Below are 21,201 nucleotides of genomic sequence, written 5' to 3' on the forward strand. Positions count from 1 at the left end.
ATACATCAAGCTTATAAAAAAGTTTAAAATTTACAGTGTTGTCCCTGATTTTTCAAGATTTCTGCAATTCCCCCTGGCAGCTGGATATCAGCTACTCGGCCAAATCCTGACTGATGGCAATATATTCTTGCGTAATCAGTGCTTTGAGTTTACCACAATTTCTGTTTGTGTTTGCCCACCTGCTTTTTGAGGAGTCAACAATACCATTACATATACCTTTCGCTCTGCTATATTTGTTACAATTATTAAGTATAGTATTCAAATCATTTACTAATTTTTCTAATCAATATTACAACACAGTTTTTTTTATATGACATCACCAAATGCGGTGTATGGGAAACCATTATAGCCAACTGGCATAAATTCCAATTATACCAAGCTTGCAATGTACATTACCACGTCAATATTTCTCAACAGACGAAATTTACAGTATTGCAGACAACTTGTAAGCAGTGAATGTATCATGAACCTTCTTAAAGGGCCAGCTTTGTGTCTTTTAGGTTATATTTAAATGTCCGTGAATCGCGTACATGTTCTAAAAGTGAATTTCCAGGGATAATGTGCAAATTGTCTCTTCAGAGAGGAAGAGGACTAGAACTCTAGTGCCACCTACTGGAGGTAGCAATCCTAACAGTTAATGTCGACCCTTTAACGAGCCTTGTCACATGACTTAGGATAAAAGCCAAACCAGAATCTCAATTTGCAGACACTGTTTTTCGGAGTACTGCCCCTCATCAGTGCAAAGTGGAGATCTGGTTTGGCTGAGTCAGGCTCGTTAAAGGGTCGACATTGATTGTTAGGATTGCTACTTCCAATAGGTGCCACTAGAGTTCTAGTCCTCTTCCTCTCTGAACAGACAATTTGCATATTTCCCAGGGGAGCATTGCGGCTTTAAGTCTCCTCATCTCGACATGTTTAACATGTCACTCTCTGCAAGGAGAAATGATACTTCTTGGTTTCCAGGGATAAAACATTTACCCAGTAAAGGCTGTGTGTTCACAACAAAACAACGGAAACGGGTCCGTTTTTTATCTGAGACACAGATCAAAATGACCCAAACAAGTCTGGTTACGTGAGAATAACAAGCAGCACATGGATGCCATCAGTGTGCAATCCATGTACTGTCCCTGATTAATATTCCAAAATATGAGAAAAACATAGTTATTTTTTCTTGAAAGTCACTGATGAAATCCAAAAGATAACAAATGACACACAGACACTGACGAAAATCGGATCCAAAACACTGGTGAAACTCGGACTGATTTTGGTGTACGTGAAAAATCATGAACATCTTTATCTAATATGTGACTGAAGAGATAATCCCGTAGCGGCTTATGTACGAATAATTCATCGAAACTGTATTCTCTCTAAAGGCCACAAGAGGTCTCTAATACATTGTGAATCTCCTACCTGTGGTCGCTGCGATACACTTAAAAAAAAAAAATGTTAAAAGAATCAATATGTTTCAGAATTCCAGAGGCTTGAGGTTACCAAGGGTATAAAGTTTCAGGCCGTGTCTCGCTTACTGTATGAAATAGTTTATTATTTTTTACATGTTTTTAATCATTATTTGCCATTTATATTATTTCTTATTTTTTAAAACTGTGGGTAAGCTGGCAACAGAGCAACTTACTGACTTAACCCCTTTCCATCAAAAACAATTTCTTTTTTTGCTTATTTTAAAAAGCTGTCATTTTTATTTTTATGTCAATAGAGCCATAAGAGGGCTTGTTTTCTTGTGGGATGGGTTAAAGTTTAACACCATTCGCTGGAATGTACTGAAAAACGAAGAAAAAAAATTCCAAGCAGACTAGTTTAAAAAAATTTCAAAATTAATAAAACAAATAATTAGGATGTGTCACTTTTTTAATTATTTTTTCTTATAGTACATATGATTTTTTTTTTACAGTAAGTGACCAAAAAACAGCAATTCTGGTATTTTGATTTTTTTTCTTTTCAGTGTTTATATTTTTACAGCTCCTTACTTTATTTTTTTTAATTTCCAGAATACAAAAAGGAAGTATTGTAAAGTGATATATTTTTTAACTACCGTATATATACATATTTTTTACCACTGTGTATTGGTGCTAAGACTTCAGTGCTACTATGAATCTGAGTTTCTTGGTACATCTTGAGCTTCTCTGCTGGCTGTCTGTGGTCTCCTGGACATCTCCCATCTTCCTGCGGTGTCCAGCAGCCCAGCTGCCTATCTGTTGTCTCCTGGATGTCTCATGTCTGATTGCAGTTTTCAGCATCCCGGCTGCCTGTCCATGGTCTCCTGCAAGTCTCCTGTCTGCCTGTGGTTTCCAGCATACCAGCTCTCTGTCCGTGGTCTCCTGGATGACTCCTGCCTGTGGTTTCCAGCATCCCAGCTGCCTGTTTGCGGTCTTCTGGACGTCTCCTGCTTGTCTACAGTTTCCAGCATCACTGCTAACTGTATGCAGTCTCCTGTACCTCTCCTGCCTGCGGTTTCCAGAATCCCAGCTGCTTACCTGCTATCTCCTGGACGTCTCCTGCCTGTGGTTTCCAACATCCCAGTTGCCTGTTCTTGGTAGCCTCACCCGTTTGTTGTACCGACGCCCGTGGCCAATGTGCCCACCTGGACCTCTGGCTTGGAGGATCCCCCTCACCTGGTGAGCGTAACTTGAGACATGGTTTAGACTTTCTGCATGTCTCCCCATGCTTCTCTCCCTTTTGGAGATGAAGATAATACAGCTCTGATTTGACGGATGAATGCAGCAGCAAAATGAGGGTCATTAAGTATTTTAAATATACATTAGAAATATATAGCTGCATATAATCACAGGTGTGAACAGTTGCTTTAATGTTCTTCTAAAAAGCCAAATCATAAACTGCCATGGTAACCCATCAGCACCCCACAATGTAATAATCAGAACATGCTGCATTAATAAAGAAACATCATATGGTTTGCATGTTGTTTGTTTTATATTTCAATTGTCAAATTTTCAGAATGAGCTCATATGTGTTTTAATGAGGATCAACACCATTTCTGGCAATTGTATGAATTCTATCCTGCATTTTTCACCAGTTTTCTTCCCCTCTGCTGATGTAAATTAGCTGCTATGATGTCTCCTATACACAATACATAGGAAAATTGAAAAAGGAATTACTATTACTCTGTATGTAAAACACAGACAGAAGCAGCAGCTGGAGTACTGTAAAGCACATTACTGAGTTGTGTGGCTGTGAATCCAGCACCAGAAGCTTCAAAGCTGCAGTGCAGTCTTTTTTTTTACTTCCTGTGTCTTAGTGTGCTCCTCCCATCTCCTCCCCTTTCCATATACAGTACTTAAGTAGGCAGCTGTAACCTGCTCAGTGAGTCAGCAGTTCATCTTGTCTTAAGAAAGTCAGATTTGAACTGTTTTTCTAAGTGACTAAGTGTTGAAGGCAAGGGAAGAAGAAAAAGTGGCTAATACCTGGAGAAGCAAACATATTTCACTTATAAAATATATTACAATTTTTTTAGATTTTTGTTTGCATTGTTTTTATGTACTATTTTTATTTTGATTTATGCAGGACAGTGACTGTATACTGTATGAGTACAATATGGACACAAAAAATGCAGAAAGAAAACTTTAGACTAATACTTAAAAACACTGTCTGAATAAAGTATTAGAGAATAATCACACATTGTTGTCATATAGTTGTTGGAATTTTTATGAAACTGCTACAAAACAATGCTTAGTTTATAATTGTATCAGAACTGCATACAGCATTTTACACTGCACACTATTAAAGGGGCTATCTTGTAGACAACCACTTTTAAAATGAGTACCCTGGGGTGATTAGTGAACAAAAAATTCACATTTTGGATCCTTGGCCAGGAAACTCTGCAGATCTCAATCTAACGCTGGAGACACACACCATGTATCAAAAAATGGTCCGTTTTACACGGACGAGAATCCCAGAAATGTTCCCTGAACAGTGATCCATATGTCATCTGTGTGCAGTGCGAGGATGCGATTTTCTCGCATGTAAGCATCCATGTGACATAAGTATGGCATCCACATGGCGAGATTTTCTCGCCGGCTTGCAAAATGGACATATAATGGATCCATAGGCTCAAATATTCGTGAAAACATATATACAGTCTATATATATATTGTGGCATGGCGACTGAGCATGTGATTGATGGGCGGTATGTGTGGCAGAGGTGGATGGCCCTGTGATGGAAATAATTAAACACACAGGTTTAACATCTTTATTGCACTCTCAATCCAAGCGATGCCATCGTTCTTCTGTAAAAAAAAAAAATCCAAAATAAAAAATCAACAATATCCCATACCTGTCCGCCGTACAGTCAAGTCCCATGCTGCAATCCATCTCAATGAATAGTTGAATAGTTTACAACCCGGAGCAGTGCTAATGCTACCGGCCAGGCTGTAAACCACAGAGGAATGAATGAAAAGCTGCCTACACAGCCTCCCTGCCTGACCGGACATGAACTCATTAGCATGTGAAAGTTTCTGAACATTTTCCCTCGCTGTCAGTTCACCGTGGGTCAGGCGAGGAGTCTGCGTATGCTCAGTGACGTCAGCGGTAGTCGGCCCCGCGATTTTTACGGGTACATTACAATTCTGTAGCATACGAAACTGTAAATGGTCCTGTAAAAGATAAATAGCTGCCACTGTAAAAAAAAAAAAAAAAAACGGATGAAAATAGGACCAATTTTTTTTATATGGTAGTGTGACCCCAGCCTGCCAGAGAACCTGTGGTCAATCTTCAAAATGCTGGTGGGTCAAGAAAAACAGAAATTGTTATCAGTCAAGATTTGGCCCAGAAGCGGATATTCAGCTGTCAGGGCTAATTGCAGAAGTCTTAAAAAATAAGAGTCAACACTGGAAATATTGAGTCTTTACATAAACGTGATGTATTTGTCAATGAAAGTAAAACTTATTAAATGCTTTCAAAGCTACATTGCGTTTTTGCTGCGTTTTTTTCTACAGGCAATACCTGTAGAAAAGAAATTGCACACAAAAAGCAGGTTTTGCAGCCTTTTTTGCCGCTTTTTCAGGATCCTAAAGTTCAACTTTGCTTCCACCACGGAAACATGAACAATGCAAGGTGTAGGTCACCAATGCAAGGTGTAGGTCACCAATGCAAGACAGGTGTGAAAGCAAAAAAAAAACATTTGGGAAAAAAGGGTAATTTGATCAAATTATTTAGTGGAAAAAGATTTTTATGTCTGAAAAAATTGTGACTATTCTGAACAAAAAAGTTCATGAAAAAATACACATTTACAAATGTAACAGCGGGGTAGTTGAATTGGTTGGGAATAGTTTACCTAAGACATTGGCAGAGCATTGAGTTTGTAGGACACTGTTTACTTTTACACTTTGGTCGGCCCTTGAGTTGATCAGGCGGTTTTCAATTTCACACCTTGGTTATATGTTTACTTTACACATATCACTAATTTAATTAAACTGTACTGATTCTAATTGTCATATTCTCAGGTGATGACACCAAGACATTATGGTTTAAAATTGGGAAAATCACAAAAATAAATGGGTTTCACATAATGATGTATCAGCTTTTTTTCACCAAAAATGCAGAAAACCTGATACCTGCATTTTTTTGCTGCATTTTTGCACTTGTTTTCTATGGGTGGAAAAATGCTGAAAGAAGTGACATGCTGCAGTTTTAAAAAACACAGCAGTTTTCCAAGTCCGTCAGGGAGAAAAAAAAAACCAATGTGTGAGCATGAGATTTCTGATATCACATAGCTTTAGCTGGTACTGTAAAACACAGCTTAAAATGTGCATAAAAAACGCAGCAAAAATGCAACGTGTTAACATAGCCTTATTGTAACTATAGAAATATCCAACAAAGATTTAAAAACAAAGAAGCAGCAAAATGTGCGAAAAACAAAATTTGTGTCGGGCACAAAACTTATATTCACAACTATGTAGCCTCCTAGTAGTCAGGTATCCAATAACCCTTCTATATCATCATGTTCATTATAAAACATCTGCTCCATTATTGTAATAGGTTCACCATGTAGTAGTCTCTTTACATCATATAACACTATGCCGAGGGTACAGAAATTACTTATTTTGTTACCTGATGTCGGAGAGATCACATTTATTTCCAGCAATGGCCATGACAATATTTTCGGGGCCATGTTCTTTCAGTTCTTTCACCCATTTCTTCAGTGTATGGAATGAGTCCTGTACACATCAGATCACACTTAATTAATACACACAAAATTAAGCCAAGATACAAATCCTTATATTTCCAGTTTGACTGCATTCTATTAATCATCATAATAATAATAATAATAATAATAATAATAATATAACATTTCATACTTGTCTTGAAAACTCAACATTATGTAATATTTGTTCAGAGTGCATAGACGTATGGAAGTAATTACAATGTGAGCCCAATGTATGTAGACACCATAACACCATATATATGTGCTTCGAGAAAATTAGTGAGGTTGGTCGCTAATATTCAACATTGCGATCCGCAGTCTGAATTTCAATTAAGATCCGTTTACATTGAACGATGTGCGGCACTAAACTAAACGACTAACAATTAGCTGATCAGCAGTTTTTAATACTACACAGTCAGGCTATGTGCTGAATTTTTCTGAATATTTTCCCACGCTAGAGTTCATATGAGTTTATGCCACCAGGGGGCGCAGCACCGTAAGTCAACGAAGCTGCATTCCATTTATTCCCCAGTTTTTACAGCCAGGGGCAGCTGCATTAGCAGGCTCCTGGTTGTAAAATTATTTAACCCCTTCAGATGGATTTACATCGTGGGACATGACTGTATGGCGGACAGGTATGGGATATTGTTGCTTTTTTATTTTCCTTTTTTTTCAGAAGACGAGGGTCGTCAGTTGGATTGAGCGTACAATAAAGATATTAAAACCCCATGTGTTTATTTCATTAAAATACTTTATTCATAATGTGTGTGTATTTTTAACCCTTTATTACTATTGTATTAATAATGGATAGGTGTCTTATTGACATCTCTCCATTTTTAACCTGGCTTAATGTCACCTTACATTAGCAAGGTGACATTAACCCTTTATTACCCCATATCCCACCGCTACTCGGGAGTGGGAAGAGAGTGGCCAAGTGCCAGAATAGGCGCATCTTACAGATGTGCCTTTTCTGGGGTGGCTGGGGGCAGATGTTTTTAGCCAGGGGGTGTCCTATAACCATGGTCCCTCTCTAGGCTATTAATAGCTGCCCTCAGTCACTGGCTTTCCCACTCTGGCAGAGAAAATTGCGCAGGAGCCCACGCCAGTTTTTTTCCGTGATTTATCCCTTTATTTTAACACCTAGAGCTCTCAAATTTTGCACACACACTAATAACATTATTAGGGCGGGATATGTAAAAATATAATGGATATGAAATGGTTTACTGTATGTAAACCATGTCTCATCCTGTCGGGTGTGGTAAGGAGATAGCAGAAGCCGACAATTGAATTACCGGCTCTTCTGCTATCTAGCTCTGTGTGAAATATATATATATATATATATATATATATATATATATATATATGTGTGTGTGTGTGTGTGTGTCTCACTGACATATATATATGTATATATATATATACAGTATATAGACTGTATATACAGTACAGACCAAAAGTTTGGACACACCCTCTCATTTAAAGATTTTTCTGTATTTTCATGACAATGAAAATTGTACATTCACACTGAAGGCATCAAAACTATAAATTAACACATGTGGAATTATATACTTAATAAAAAAGTGTGAAACAACTGAAATTATGTCTTATATTCTAGGTTCTTCAAAGTAGCCGCCTTTTGCTTTGATGACTGCTTTGCACACACTTGGCATTCTCTTGATGAGCTTCAAGAGGTAGTCACCGGGAATGGTTTTCACTTCACAGGTGTGCCCTGTCAGGTGTAACTAATAAGTGGGATTTCTTGCCTTATAAATGGGGTTGGGACCATCAGTTGTGTTGTGCAGAAGTCTGGTGGATACACAGCTGATAGTCCTACTGAATAGACTGTTAGAATTTGTATTATGGCAAGAAAAAAGCAGCTAAGTAAAGAAAACGAGTGGCCATCATTACTTTAAGAAATGAAATCCATTCCAGTTAACATATAATAATGTCAGGTTTGGGGGTGACCAGGAGAAACCCAGTCAATATAGCCCCGCCAGCAAACAGTTGGTCAATGCTTTCATAGTCAGGTAAAAGTAAATGCTAAGCTTTTCGATCCATTCTACAGTTAGGTTTCCACTACTGAGAGTGTATATTTTTGTTTTTATGCTTCCTTTGCAGAGGACGTGAACAAACACAATGTCCGTATGAATTTATTTTATGTGATTATACAGCGCAATCATATTCCATAGGGCTTTACAGACATTATCATCACTGTCCTCATTGGGGCTTATAATCTAAATTCCTTATCAGTATGTCTATGGAGTGTGAGGAGAAACCAGAGAACCCGTAAGAAAACCCTCACAAACTCGGGAGAACATACAATATTGATTGTTGTACTTTGTGGGATTTGTATCCAGGGTCCTATGTCTGCAGTCCTAACCACTGAGCCACCATGCTGCCCTATTTGGCTTTATAGTTTAAACTATACATGTAAAGTGCTGTGAAACGTAAATTGTTTGAAACTCGTTTTACTACAAGTCAATGAAACTATCACCCCAACAAAACAGGGACCATTGAGATTTGTCCCATATTAAAAGAAATGTGATTATATACCAGTAATGACATTTCCGTCCTAGCTCCGATACATGAGTCATCCTCTCCTAAATATGTTAATGGTAAATCCTGTAATGTCTCATGGTGGAATTGTGCCACTGATTTACCATATGTATGTGTCTCTGTTTTAGCAGTTATTTTATATTAAGCGTCCTCAATGAAATGCCAGACGGATAAAATATGAGGTGATATTCCTTACCTGCTTTGTTATGTCATATACAATAACAGCAGCTGCCGAGCCTCTGTAATACATCGGTGCCAAAGAATGGAACTGAAAAAGCAATTGAAGTTTCCAGTAAGAATTTTGCAGGTCTTTGAGAGCGGCTAATTATGTTGTAGATAAATTGTGTTATTGTTATATTTTGTGTTATAATTGAATCAATCTCTCCCCAGATATCACAATACAAACTGCAATATTTAATAGATCCCCTAGGCCTGATGAGGCTGGTGCACTTCCTTTGAACTCTCATATAAATAGAATGGAGCCACAGCAGTGCACAGGGCAAATGGTTACATCAATAAAGTTTGTTTTTACCATCCTTTTACCATTTTTTGTCTTTCTCCAACTTTTACAATATGCCATCAGGCTAAAAAAAAATCTGCAAATCACCAAAGAAATCAGTATATTATACATTCAAGATGAAAAATTTGTACTGGCCATAGAAATTAACCCCTTCATCCCCGGAACTTTTTTCGGTTTTGCATTTTTGTTTTTCTTTCCCTTCCTTCCCAGAGCCATAACTTTTTATTTTTCCATCAATATGGCCATGTGAGGGCTTATTTTTTGCGGGAGGAGTTGTACTTTTGAAGGACACCATTGGTTTTACTATGTTGAAATGGAGCACTACGGCACTCGTAATGAGTGAGATAGGTGCTCAAGTAGGGTATCCAACCCAAAACAGTCCAAAACAAGAAAAAAACTTGGCACTCTGAAGGACATTTTGGCGTGCAATGAAAATGTTTATTGATGTGCACCCATAAAGTTGAACATTTTGGTTCACATCCGGACCTTCATCAGAACAAATATACTGGATGCAGCTGGGAATCCTGTATGAGTCAGCGCATGAGGAGAGCGACGGAAGTGCCAAGTTCTTTCTGGTTTTGGACTGGTTTTACCATGTCGTGTACTAGAAAACGGGAAAAAAATCCCAAGTGTGGTGAAATTGCTAAAAAAAAGTGCAATCCCACTTTTGTTTTTTTGCTTGGCTTTTTTGCTAGGTTCACTAAATGCTAAAAGTGACCTGCAATTATGATTCTCCAGGTCATTATGAGTTCATAGACACCTAACATGTCTAGGTTCTTTTTTTATCTAAGTGGTGAAAAAAAATTCCAAACTTTGCTAAAAAAAAATAAAAATTGCGCAATATTCCGATATTCGTAGCGTCTCCATTTTTCGTGATCTAGGGTTGGGTGAGGGCTTATTTTTTGCATGCCGAGCTGATGTTTTTAATGATACCATATTGGTGCAGATACGTTATTTTTATCGCCCGTTATTGCATTTTAATGCAATGTCGCGGCGACCAAAAAAAGTAATTCTGGCATTTTTACTTTTTTTTATTGCTACACCGTTTAGCGATCAGGTTAATTCTTTATTTATTGATAGATCTGGCTATTCTGAACACGGCGATACCAAATATGTGTAGGTTTGATTTTTTTTTTTATTGTTGACATGTCCCAGAAAAGATGTGGGCTCACCGCCAGAACCCATCAAAGCGGGGAATACCGACATTGGCATACTATTACACCCGATGTCGGTAAGGGGTTAAAGCCATCAGTAAGCAATCACGCAGTTCTGATTTTTTTTTTTATAAAAGTGCATTACATAAATATGTGTTTGTAATTTAGTTAGCAGAACAAATACAATGATCTTGCATGTGCAAGCAAGGAATTGTAAGTAATCTAAGTTAAGCAAACCTGCATCGAGCTTTGCAAAATGGCCGGGGATAAATTCCAAGCTAGAAAATCATCAACTTTTTCAATGTCTTTGCCCCTAGAGTAAAGCATGGTCTGCCTGGCTGATTGCGACACCCGCAAACACCCCAAAACAGAACCAGACTGCCTGTAGATGAGTTGCTGGCTTGGCATTTATCTCTGATCATGTTGCAAAATTTGTTAAAGAGTTGGACATTGACTTATAGCATACTTTTCTCCCATGTAGCATTGCCTGTAAGACTCCATACTCATCTGGTCCCTTTATGGAGAACTGGTACTTTTCTCATGTTGACATTAAGTTGCCTCTGCCTAGTTCATATGAAAGCAATTATCTTGTCATTATGAAGTCTAGACGTGTGGAGGCAAAGCATTTACAAATTAAACATGGATAAACAATGGTATTCACAAATAGGTAAAGTCATTTGCAAAAAAGAACCAAAAGTTTGGGAGTAAAACTATATTAGTCGCTGCACTATATTTAGCCAAGAAGGACATCAACAATATCGCTCCTAAGTGTTGACTTCATTTGTATATTTGTTCTGTAAATATAGTGCTGCCTGCCAACAAGCAGCACCAGTGGCATAACTAGAGTCTGATGGGCCCTGCTGCAAGATTTAGATTGTGGGATTGTGGCCCTCCCCCAGATATATATGTCCCCCATCCTGGTATATGTCCCTTCTTTTGGTGCCCCATCTAGGTATATATATATATCCCCCGTTATGCCGCTGTTCTTTAATGAATAGAAAAAAAAACATTACACTCATCCGGTGTGAACATAGAAGTCATGGGGCCCCACAGCAGAAGTCTAATGCACTTCCTATAGGATGCACATTCAGTTGAAGTAGAGGCTGATGTCGGCTGGCCTCTCACCTGTTGGTCCTAGCTGCAGCGGCGACCGCTGCAACCACAGTCATTATGCCTTTGTGCAGCACTATGGGCTCTGACTGCACTTACGTTAGTCGATGTCTAATGTTTTTAGCAGGGGGGTAACAATGTCTGTCAAGTCTGTGTGGGAGAGGGGCCCACCAATGCCAGCACCTTTTTCCGCTGTATGTTTGTCCGAGGATCGCTTGAGACCACTGGTTCCTTACACTGCAACACATGCCACCAGTCAATGAGAGAGCGACAGCTGACGTCAGCATGCCCATCACGAGCTGCACATGGCAGTGATGTCAGGCCTCACCTATGGCTAGCAAGACGAAATTAGCTACAGGCTGCTGAAGAGGATGTCACACATCGTTGGAGCAGAGGAAGGTAAGAAGAATACATTTTTTTGCATGTGCTAGAATAGATTGTCACAACGGACATTGTATCAGGAAGAGGCCCAGGATGGGGGATATGTCACCTATCTGACTCCTCCCATCATCCCAAAGGTGCTTTTAATTAGTGCTGGTTCCTACCTGTCCATTTAAAATTGTAGGTTTATAACCTAAGGGAGGTATGCTTGCCCACTTAAACTGTAGGCTTATAGCCCAAGAGAGGCATGCTAGGACCCATCAGAGAAGTGTCACCTTGCCGTAGTTGATGGACACTTATGAATTGGCCAATTTATGCGCTAAGAACCTTCACTTTTTATAAGTACGTTTTATTCAGCAACAATGTAGTTTAGATCTCATGTTTGCACATACAGAATGGGCCATGTATATGGATACACCAAAATAAAATAGGAATGGTTGATGAAATCAACTTCCTATTTGTGGCACATTAGTATATGGGAGGGGAACAACTTTTCAGGATGGGTGGTAACCATGGCGGACATTTTGAACTTATGCATTTTGGATCCAACTTTATTTTTTCCAATGGGAAGAGGGTCATGTGACACATCAAACTTATTGAGAATTTCACAAGAAAAGCAATGGTGTGCTTGGTTTTAAAGTAACTTTATTATTTCATGAGTTATTTACAAGTTTCTCTTTGTTTACAGCCATTGACATGTTGCAGAGGTTAACACGTGAGGAGCAGATAGAAATTGTGTTGATGACTGGTGAACGCAGTACCTGGGTCATAGCAGCAGATTTCAATGCAAGACACCCTACACAGGAAAATGTCACCATTCCCATGTTATTTAGGTGTATCTATATAAATGGCCCACCCAAAAAAGTTTGCCTCATCACTGAACATAATGTTCTGTGTAAACTGAGAGTCTTGTTCCAATTTTTGCTTTGCCCATTCTGCAAGTTCAGCGCGCCGATCTGGCATCAGTCGAACATCCCTTCTGCAGATATTAGCTACTCACAAATGTCACCCTTAGAAAATCCAGCTGCTGCAGCATCTCAACGATAATGACCCAGATCGGTGAGACAGACATGCGGTGTGTCTTTCCAGATTACAGAATGTCAATTTCTCTTGTGGAGACGCCAGTCTCCACAAGAGGAATTTCACCTATACAATGTATTGGACGCAGTGAATCTGTACTGTTCAGTGAACACATGTGGATTCACCTGCATTCAATGCCGGTAGCACTTTGGATGCAGCGAACATGCTGTCAGGGAGAGACTAGGTGAGCGAGAGCTAATAACCCGGACCCCTGCAGTTTCCCTCAGACTAGGGAAATCCTGACTGACCCTCTACCTGGAGTTTACACTGAAGGTGTGCATGTCCAGGCCTCGAACCTCACCCTGTCTCCTGAGCTCAGCCCTAGGCTGAAACCTTCGCCCACCACCCAGTGAAGATGTTATTCCCCAATACCCACAGTAAGCACAGACAAGGATAAAGGAAAATATACACCACGCCGCAGTCACTCAGGAATACACTATAAATGTGCAGGCAAAATAAATACAAATATAGGAAGGAGTAAATAAGACAAAGGAAAGTACACCACCAGCAACGAATCTCCAACCACCAGCTCTCCTCACCAGACCGAGATAACAACGCACAAGACAGAAGCTATAATCGGCGACGCCCAAAGATCAGGAGAACTATTTAAAGGCAGTGGGCATGGCCCAGTTTCCAATCCAAGGATTAGGTAAATTAACCCCGGAACAGCTAGATAAAATCTAGCAGATGCCAATGACCAAATAGTGGTCAAAAGCGGAATTTTACCGCTGTCTGTCGGACGACCTGGTCTGAACAGCGTCCGACATGACACATGCGCTGCATTCAAAGCGCTGCCAGTTCCGGATCGTAGGCACATACCCTTAGACAAAACAGAACCATGTAGTGACATGAAACAATACTTCAGGAGACTGAAACTGAAAAAGTTCTTCTTTGATGGTAAAAGTGACTTGGCGCTTCTAAGCAGCCAAACACAAGTCAGACTAGACGATAAGATAAAATCTGGACACTTCCTCCTGGCTGCAACATCACTTTGGATCAATATATTGACTCATTTAGGCATTCGGTGCAAGCCACAATATTGGATAAACAGAGAAAGGAAACATCTAATATCAGTGTGCAGGAGAGAAGGGCACTTCATAGTCTGAAGAACAACAAGGAGATCACTTTTAAGCCTGCAGCTAAAGCTGGTGCCATAGTACTTCTCAATACAATATTTTAAAGAAGCACACAGACAGTGCTACACCAAACTGGATGATAACCCAACTCCAAAATATATGAGAGAGTTGAAAAGGGTCATCAGAAGCCTGTGTACAGATTTCACTAAACTTTATACCTGATAATCCTAGGATAGTAATTTTCTATATGCTTCCCAAGATTCATAAATCAGACAATCCAGGGAGGCCAATGTTCTCAGAGATGAGTATACACTCACTGAAAAAATATCAGGATGGATAGAGAATGTTATTGAATCGCTGGTAAGAAAAACAGCCAGCTATTTACAGGACAAAACTGACCCTTTAAAAAGCTATCTACAATAGGACCCCTTCTCAAAGGTGCCATCTTAGCCACCATGAATGTTGAATCCTTATATTCTAACATCTCACATGAAGATGGACGAACTGCCAGTCAAATGTTTCTGGAAACTAATGGGATCTCTTCTGATGTATTAAAGCTCACCTGATTTATCCTCACATCTAACTTTTTCTGTTTCGGTGATGAGCTATAACTACAATGCATCGGAACTGCTATGGGCAGCAAAATGGCACCACAGTATGCCAACCTTTTCATGGCTAAACCGGAGAAAGACTTTTTATCATCCTGCTCCATCAAACCCTTGGCCTATTTCCGTTACATCAATGACATCTTAATTATTCAAATTGAGTCTGAACAAGAACTTATAAAATGCTTAGAAAATCCATAAAACCAACATAAACTTGACATCAGACCACCCAAATACAGAAATCAACTTTCTGGATACCACCATAAAAATTCAAAATGGTTCATTCTAGATATTCATGTATCAGAAACCAATTAACTGACTGCCATACCTCAGATGGGACAGCTTACACCCAAAACACATTCCAGGCCCTAAGATATAATCATATCTGCTCCAACCCAACAGACAGGGAGGGATGAAAACCTAACTCATCTTAAAAAGACATATTAAACCTAGGCTACAGCACCACCTTCATTGATGATCAGATCAATAGAGCCACAAGGATCCCTAGAAGTCAACTACTTCAATATGGAGAAAAAAGTGGTGACATAAAGCCCACAGCTTGAAGTGCTCATAAAAAAGGTGAAAAGTGGGCCCCCAAAATCAATGTTACTGGTGGGCCCTTGGCACCCCAATCTGACATTGACTACAAAATCTGATGAATACAGTGGGTATGGAAAGTATTCAGACCCCTTTAAATTTTTCACTCTTTGTTTTATTGCAGCCATTTGGTAAATTCAAAAAAGTAAATTTTTTCTCATTAATGTACACTCTGCACCCCATCTTCACTGAAAAAAAACAGAAATGTAGTAATTTTTGCAGAGTTATTAAAAAAGAAAAACTGAAATATCACATGGTCATAAGTATTCAGACCTTTTACTCAGTATTGAGTATAAGCACCATTTTCGAGCTAGTACAGCCATGAGTCTTCTTGGGAATGATGCAACAAGTTTTTCACGCCTGGAATTGGGAATCCGCTGCCATTCTTTCTTGCAGATCCTCTCCAGTTCCGTCTGATTGGATGGTGAATGTTGGTGGACAGCCATTTTCATGTTTCTCCAGAGATGCTCAGTTGGGTTTAGGTTAGGGTTGTGGCTGGGCCATTCAAGAACGGTCACAGAGTTGTTCTGAAGCCACTTCTCTGCTATTTTAGCTGTGTACTTAGGGTCATTGTCTTGTTGGAAGGTGAACCTTCGGCCAAGTCTGAGGTCCAGAGCACTCTGGAAGAGGTTTTCATCCAGGATATCTCTGTACTTGGCCGCATTCAATAACAATCAGTCCTCCTGTCTTTGCAGCTGAAAAACATCCCCATAGCATGATGCTGCCACCACGTTTCACTGTTGGGATTGTATTGGGCAGGTGATGAACAGTGCCTGGTTTTCTCTACACATACCACTTAGAATTATCACCGAAAAAGTCTATCTTCATCTTATCAGACCAGAGAATCATATTTCTCATAGTCTGGGAATCCTTCATGGGTTTTTAGCAAACTCTATGCGGGCTTTCATATGTCTTGCACTGAGGAGGGGCTTTCGTTGGGCCACTCTGCTGCCATAAAGGCCCAACTGGTGGAGGACTGCAGTGATAGTTGACTTTGTGGAACTTTCTCCCATCTCCCTACTGCATCTCTGGAGCTCAACCAAAGTGATCTCGGGGTTCTTCTTTACCTCTCTAACCAAGGCTCTTCTCCCACGATTGCTCAGTTTGGCTGGATGTCCAAGTCGAGGAAGACTTCTGGTGGTCCCAAACTTCTTCCATTTAAGAATTATGGTGGCCACTGTGCTCTTAGGAACCTTGAGTACTGCAGAAATTCTGTTGTAACCTTGTCCAGATCTGTGCATTGCCACAATTCTGTCTCTGAGCTCCTTGGCCTGTTCATTTGACCTCATGATTCTCTTTTGGTCTGACATGCACTGTGAGCTGTGAGGTCTTATATATATAGACAGGTGTGTGCCTTTCCAAATCATGTCCTATCAGTTTAATTAAACACAGCTGGACTCCAATGAAGGAGTAGAACCATCTCAAGGAGGATCACAAGGAAATGGACAGCATGTGACTTAAATATGAGTGTCTGACTGACCAAAGGGTCTGAATACTTATGACCATGTGATTTTTCAGTTTTTCTTTTTTATTAAATTTGATAACATTTCTACACTTCTGTTTTTTTTCAGTCAAGATGGGGCGCAGAGTGTACATTAAGGAGAAAAAATGAACTTTTTTGAATTTACCAAATGGCTGCAATGAAACAAAGAGTGACAAATTTAAATGGGTCTGAATACTTTCCTTACCCACTGTATGCTCCAGAGGCAGTGAGGGCATCAGGTCTGGGTCAATAAAACTTTGCTACCACTTAACTAAGCTAATGAAGGATTCTATGAGCTCAGTCTGTTTGTCTTTTTAAATGTCCATTTATTATGTCATGTCTCTGCTCTTTTTCTGTATATGGCCATGTTCACACTAGTAGTATTTGGTCAGTATTTCACATCAGTATTTATAAGCCAAAACCATGAGTGGGTGATAAATACAGAAGTGGTGACATGTTTCTATTATACTTTTCCTCTGACAGTTCCACTCCTGGTTTGGGCTTACAAATACTGATGTGAAATACTGACCAAATACTGAACGTGTGAATGTGGCCTATATTTGTGTTTCTTCAGCTATTTTGCTATACCATGACTGATAACGAAGCCAAACTTGTCTCGAAAGCTATCGTTGTAACATCACTTATTTTATTTTTGTTAGCCATTAAAGATATCATAGCTACAAGATTATTATTTTGTTTTCCCCGCTGAGAACAATCAATCTTTTTCCAACTGGCTAACACGGTACCTAAAACCTTTTTTTTTTCTTTACAGGATCTAGAACTTTACAAAGACCTATACATCTGACTAACATGGAGGTGTGGGCCCAGGTCCAAATTTTTCAACAGGGACCATGTAACTCTAGTTACTGGTTTCGAGATTATGGTCATTGTAAAGATCCTGTAAGAAGCAGTGCTGGATGAATGCAGCAAATGCAGATGCAATGCATAAAGGTACGTAGACAACCTGGCCATACAGATGTATTCCACATCTGTAAAACAATTACTAATGATCTTCATAACTATTATTTTTATTAATGTCAGCAAATCTCTTGTATGTACAGTATTTGGTGATACTCACTCGTTCCTGACCAGCAGTATCCCATATCAAAAATTTATGGAGCTCATTCCCACATGGAACTGTTTTAGTCATAAATGAAGCTCTGAAAAGACAAACAGTTGTACAGTTAAGGTACATATGTCATAAATCTAAATCTGGTCAAAATAGGTTCAACATAGTACTAGATAGATTTATCTAAAAAAGTGGCCATTTACAGTATTCATAGTTTAATTTTTTATTCACGGTTCACTTACCCAATCGTGGGGCTTATATTATGATCAAAATGGTCTTGGACAAATCGGCAAACTATGCTAGATTTCCCAACTCCTGTGTCCTAAAATAAGACAATAAGATAAATCATTTTATCATTCAACCTATGCCAAAATTAAATATTCTACCAAAACTCTATTATGGATTGGCAATGTATAGTATGTGTAGTACAAAGCCAGCACAGGTAAATAATTGCAGGCAAGAAACCTCAATTAAAGTGACGATCAGAGGTGGTAGATACTTTCAGAGACTTAAAACATGGAAAGAACACAACATTTGTAAAATAGGGAAATGCAATCATGACAAAATTATGGGAAATTGCCTCTTTGTTCCTCTAATTGCAAATCAGCACATTTGTGTGCCTAATTATGGTTTGCCTTGATCTCTAAAGCATTAAAGGGGTTGTCTCATGAACCCCTTTTCATTTGCCAAAGTTATGTAGAAGACCACTTTCTTTGGACCTTTCTCTCTGAGACACCCTATGAAAGTAGCTCCCATTCTGGTGAACTCAAGTTGTATACAGTAAAGTTGTACTTGGATGGCAATTAATCTGAATGCCTACAACATACGATAATATTATATCTCTACTGTATCTGTTGCATGGAAAAAGCCTGCCTGGCACAGTTTGCAAGTATTTCCAGGAGTAGGATCCATAGAGTTTATTAGTGATGAGTGAACGTGTTTAGATAAGATGTTATCCAAGCATTCTCGTGTGCTAACTGAGTGTCTTCGGCATGCTTGAAAAATATGTTCGAGTCCCCGCAACTGCATATCTCATGGCTGTTTGGCAGCAGCAACAAATGCTGGGATTGTCTGTTTGTTAGTCAATCCCTGCATGTGTTGCGGCTGTTGAACAGCCGTGAGACATGCATGTGCGGGGATTCGAACATATTATTTGCGCATGCCAAAGTCACTCGGTTAGCACATGCGCAAACATGCTTCAGAAAACACCTTATCAAAGCACATTCGCTCATCACTAGTGGTCAGTTAATCACTATGGTAGTGGCAATTTAAAATTGGTTTTGTACAATTAGATCAAAAATTGCATCCATTATAAGTTTATGCTCAAAACATAGATCTGTCAGAACTCGAACCCAGCAGCTCTTGTGCACCAGGCAGCAGCTCTACCCTCTGAGATAATCAGCTCACTGAACAGTTGCTTGCTAACCCAGATACTAGTACCTGTGTTGTTAATGTTTGTCTCCAGCCTGAGTAAAGGTACCTTCACACTGAACAACTTAACAAAGATATCGCTAGCGACCCATGACGTTGCAGCGTCCTGGATAGCGATATCGTTGTGTTTGACACGCAGCAGCGATCAGGATCCTGCTGTGACATCGTTTGTCGGAGCTAGAAGGCCAGCACCTTATTTCGTCGCTGGATCTCCCGCAGACATCGCTGAATCGGCGTGTGTGACGCCGATTCAGCGATGTCTTCACTGGTAACCAGGGTAAACATCGGGTTACTAAGCGCAGGGCCGCGCTTAGTAACCCGATGTTTACCCTGGTTACCAGTGTAAATGTAAAAAAAAAAAAAACACTACATACTTACAATCCGATGTCTGTCGCGTCCCCCGGCGTTCTGCTTTCCTGCACTGTGTCAGCGCCGGCTGGCCGTAAAGCAGGGCACAGCGGTGACGTCACCGCTCTGCTTTACGGCCGGCGCTTACAGTGCAGGGAAGCAGAACGCCGGGGGACGCGACAGACACCGGAATGTAAGTATGTAGTGTTTGTTTTTTTTTACATTTACACTGGTAACCAGGGTAAACATCGGGTTACTAAGCACGGCCCTGCGCTTAGTAACCCGATGTTTACCCTGGTTACCCGGGGACTTCGGCATCGTTGGTCGCTGGAGAGCTGTCTGTGTGACAGCTCTCCAGCGACCACACAGCGACGCTGCAGCGATCGGCATCGTTGTCTAGATCGCTGCAGCGTCGCTAAATGTGACGGTACCTTTAGTGATTGGCTCAACCCTGTGATCTCCTGATTGAACACACTACTTAAACCTGGTATTGCACTATATTCCTTCTGATGTTATTGAGCTCCCAGCCTTTATTCTAGCTTCTTTCCACCTGCTGCTTATCCTCAAGATTATACTGCTGTGACCATGTACTGAACTCTGTCTATTTCCTGATGACTAGTGTTGAGCATTCCGATACCGCAAGTATCGGGTATCGGACGATACTTGCGGTATCGGAATTCCGATACCGAGTTCCGATACTTTTGTGGTATCGGGAATCGGTATCGGAACCATAGTCATGTGTAAAATAAAGAATGAAAATTGAAAATATGGATATACTCACCTCTCCGGCGGCCCCTGGACCTTACCGCTGTAACCGGGAGCCTCCGTTCCTAAGAATGAGCCCGTGAAGGACCTTCGATGACGTCGCGGCTGATGTCCCGGCTTCTGATTGGTCGCGTAAGCGGTCACATGAGCGGTCACGCGACCAATCAGAAGCCGTGACGTCATTGAAGGCCCTTCACGCGCTCATTCTTAGGAACGGAGGCTCCCGGTTACAGCGGTAAGATTCAGGGGCCACCGGAGAGGTGAGTATATCCATATTTTTTATTTTAATTCTTTATTTTACACATGAATATGGATCCCAGGGCCTGAAGGAGAGTTTCCTCTCCTTCAGACCCTGGGAACCATTCCGATACTTTGCGTCCCATTGAAATGCATTGGTATCGGGTATCGGTATCGGCGATATCCGATATTTTTCGGGTATCGGCCGATACTATCCGATACCGATACTTTCAAGTATCAGACGGTATCGCTCAACACTACTGATGATGCAACCTGCATATCCTCCCAAATATACTACTGCTCCTGTGTACCGACTTCTGACTATTCCTGACTACGCTACCTGCCGGTGCTTCCCTTGGTGGTTGCAATATCACTACTCCAACTCAGGTCAGTCCATAACAATAACTCTGCCCTTTGCCACTGCAAACAAGCCTACTTCACCACCCTCGTCACCACACTATCTGGCAATGTAAAATGACTCTGATACTTTTTACTCCCTCCTCAGTCCTACAGTGCAGACCTCTTTAATGAACCTCAGCGCTGACAATCTGGCCAATTATTTCAAAGAAACAAAGTGATCACATCAGAAAAGAAATTGTCTCTCAATCACTAACAGC

The 21,201-nt window shown here is 40.2% G+C and overlaps 1 protein-coding gene across 1 annotated transcript in view; it reads right to left on the reverse strand.

Annotated features, from left to right (window-relative positions):
• Positions 1 to 21,201, reverse strand: part of RAB31 (RAB31, member RAS oncogene family) — a 59,936-nt gene that overhangs the window by 15,823 nt on the left and 22,912 nt on the right. The window contains exons 2-5 of the mRNA XM_077270194.1: positions 18,046 to 18,125; positions 17,813 to 17,894; positions 8,925 to 8,996; positions 6,082 to 6,188 (exon numbers count right to left, since the gene is read on the reverse strand). Of these exons, the coding sequence (XP_077126309.1) occupies positions 6,082 to 6,188; positions 8,925 to 8,996; positions 17,813 to 17,894; positions 18,046 to 18,125 (341 nt within the window). The remainder of the gene's footprint in view (positions 1 to 6,081; positions 6,189 to 8,924; positions 8,997 to 17,812; positions 17,895 to 18,045; positions 18,126 to 21,201) is intronic.

Source organism: Ranitomeya variabilis, chromosome 6 (assembly GCF_051348905.1).
Source record: "Ranitomeya variabilis isolate aRanVar5 chromosome 6, aRanVar5.hap1, whole genome shotgun sequence".
Classification (NCBI taxonomy): Eukaryota; Metazoa; Chordata; class Amphibia; order Anura; family Dendrobatidae; genus Ranitomeya; species Ranitomeya variabilis.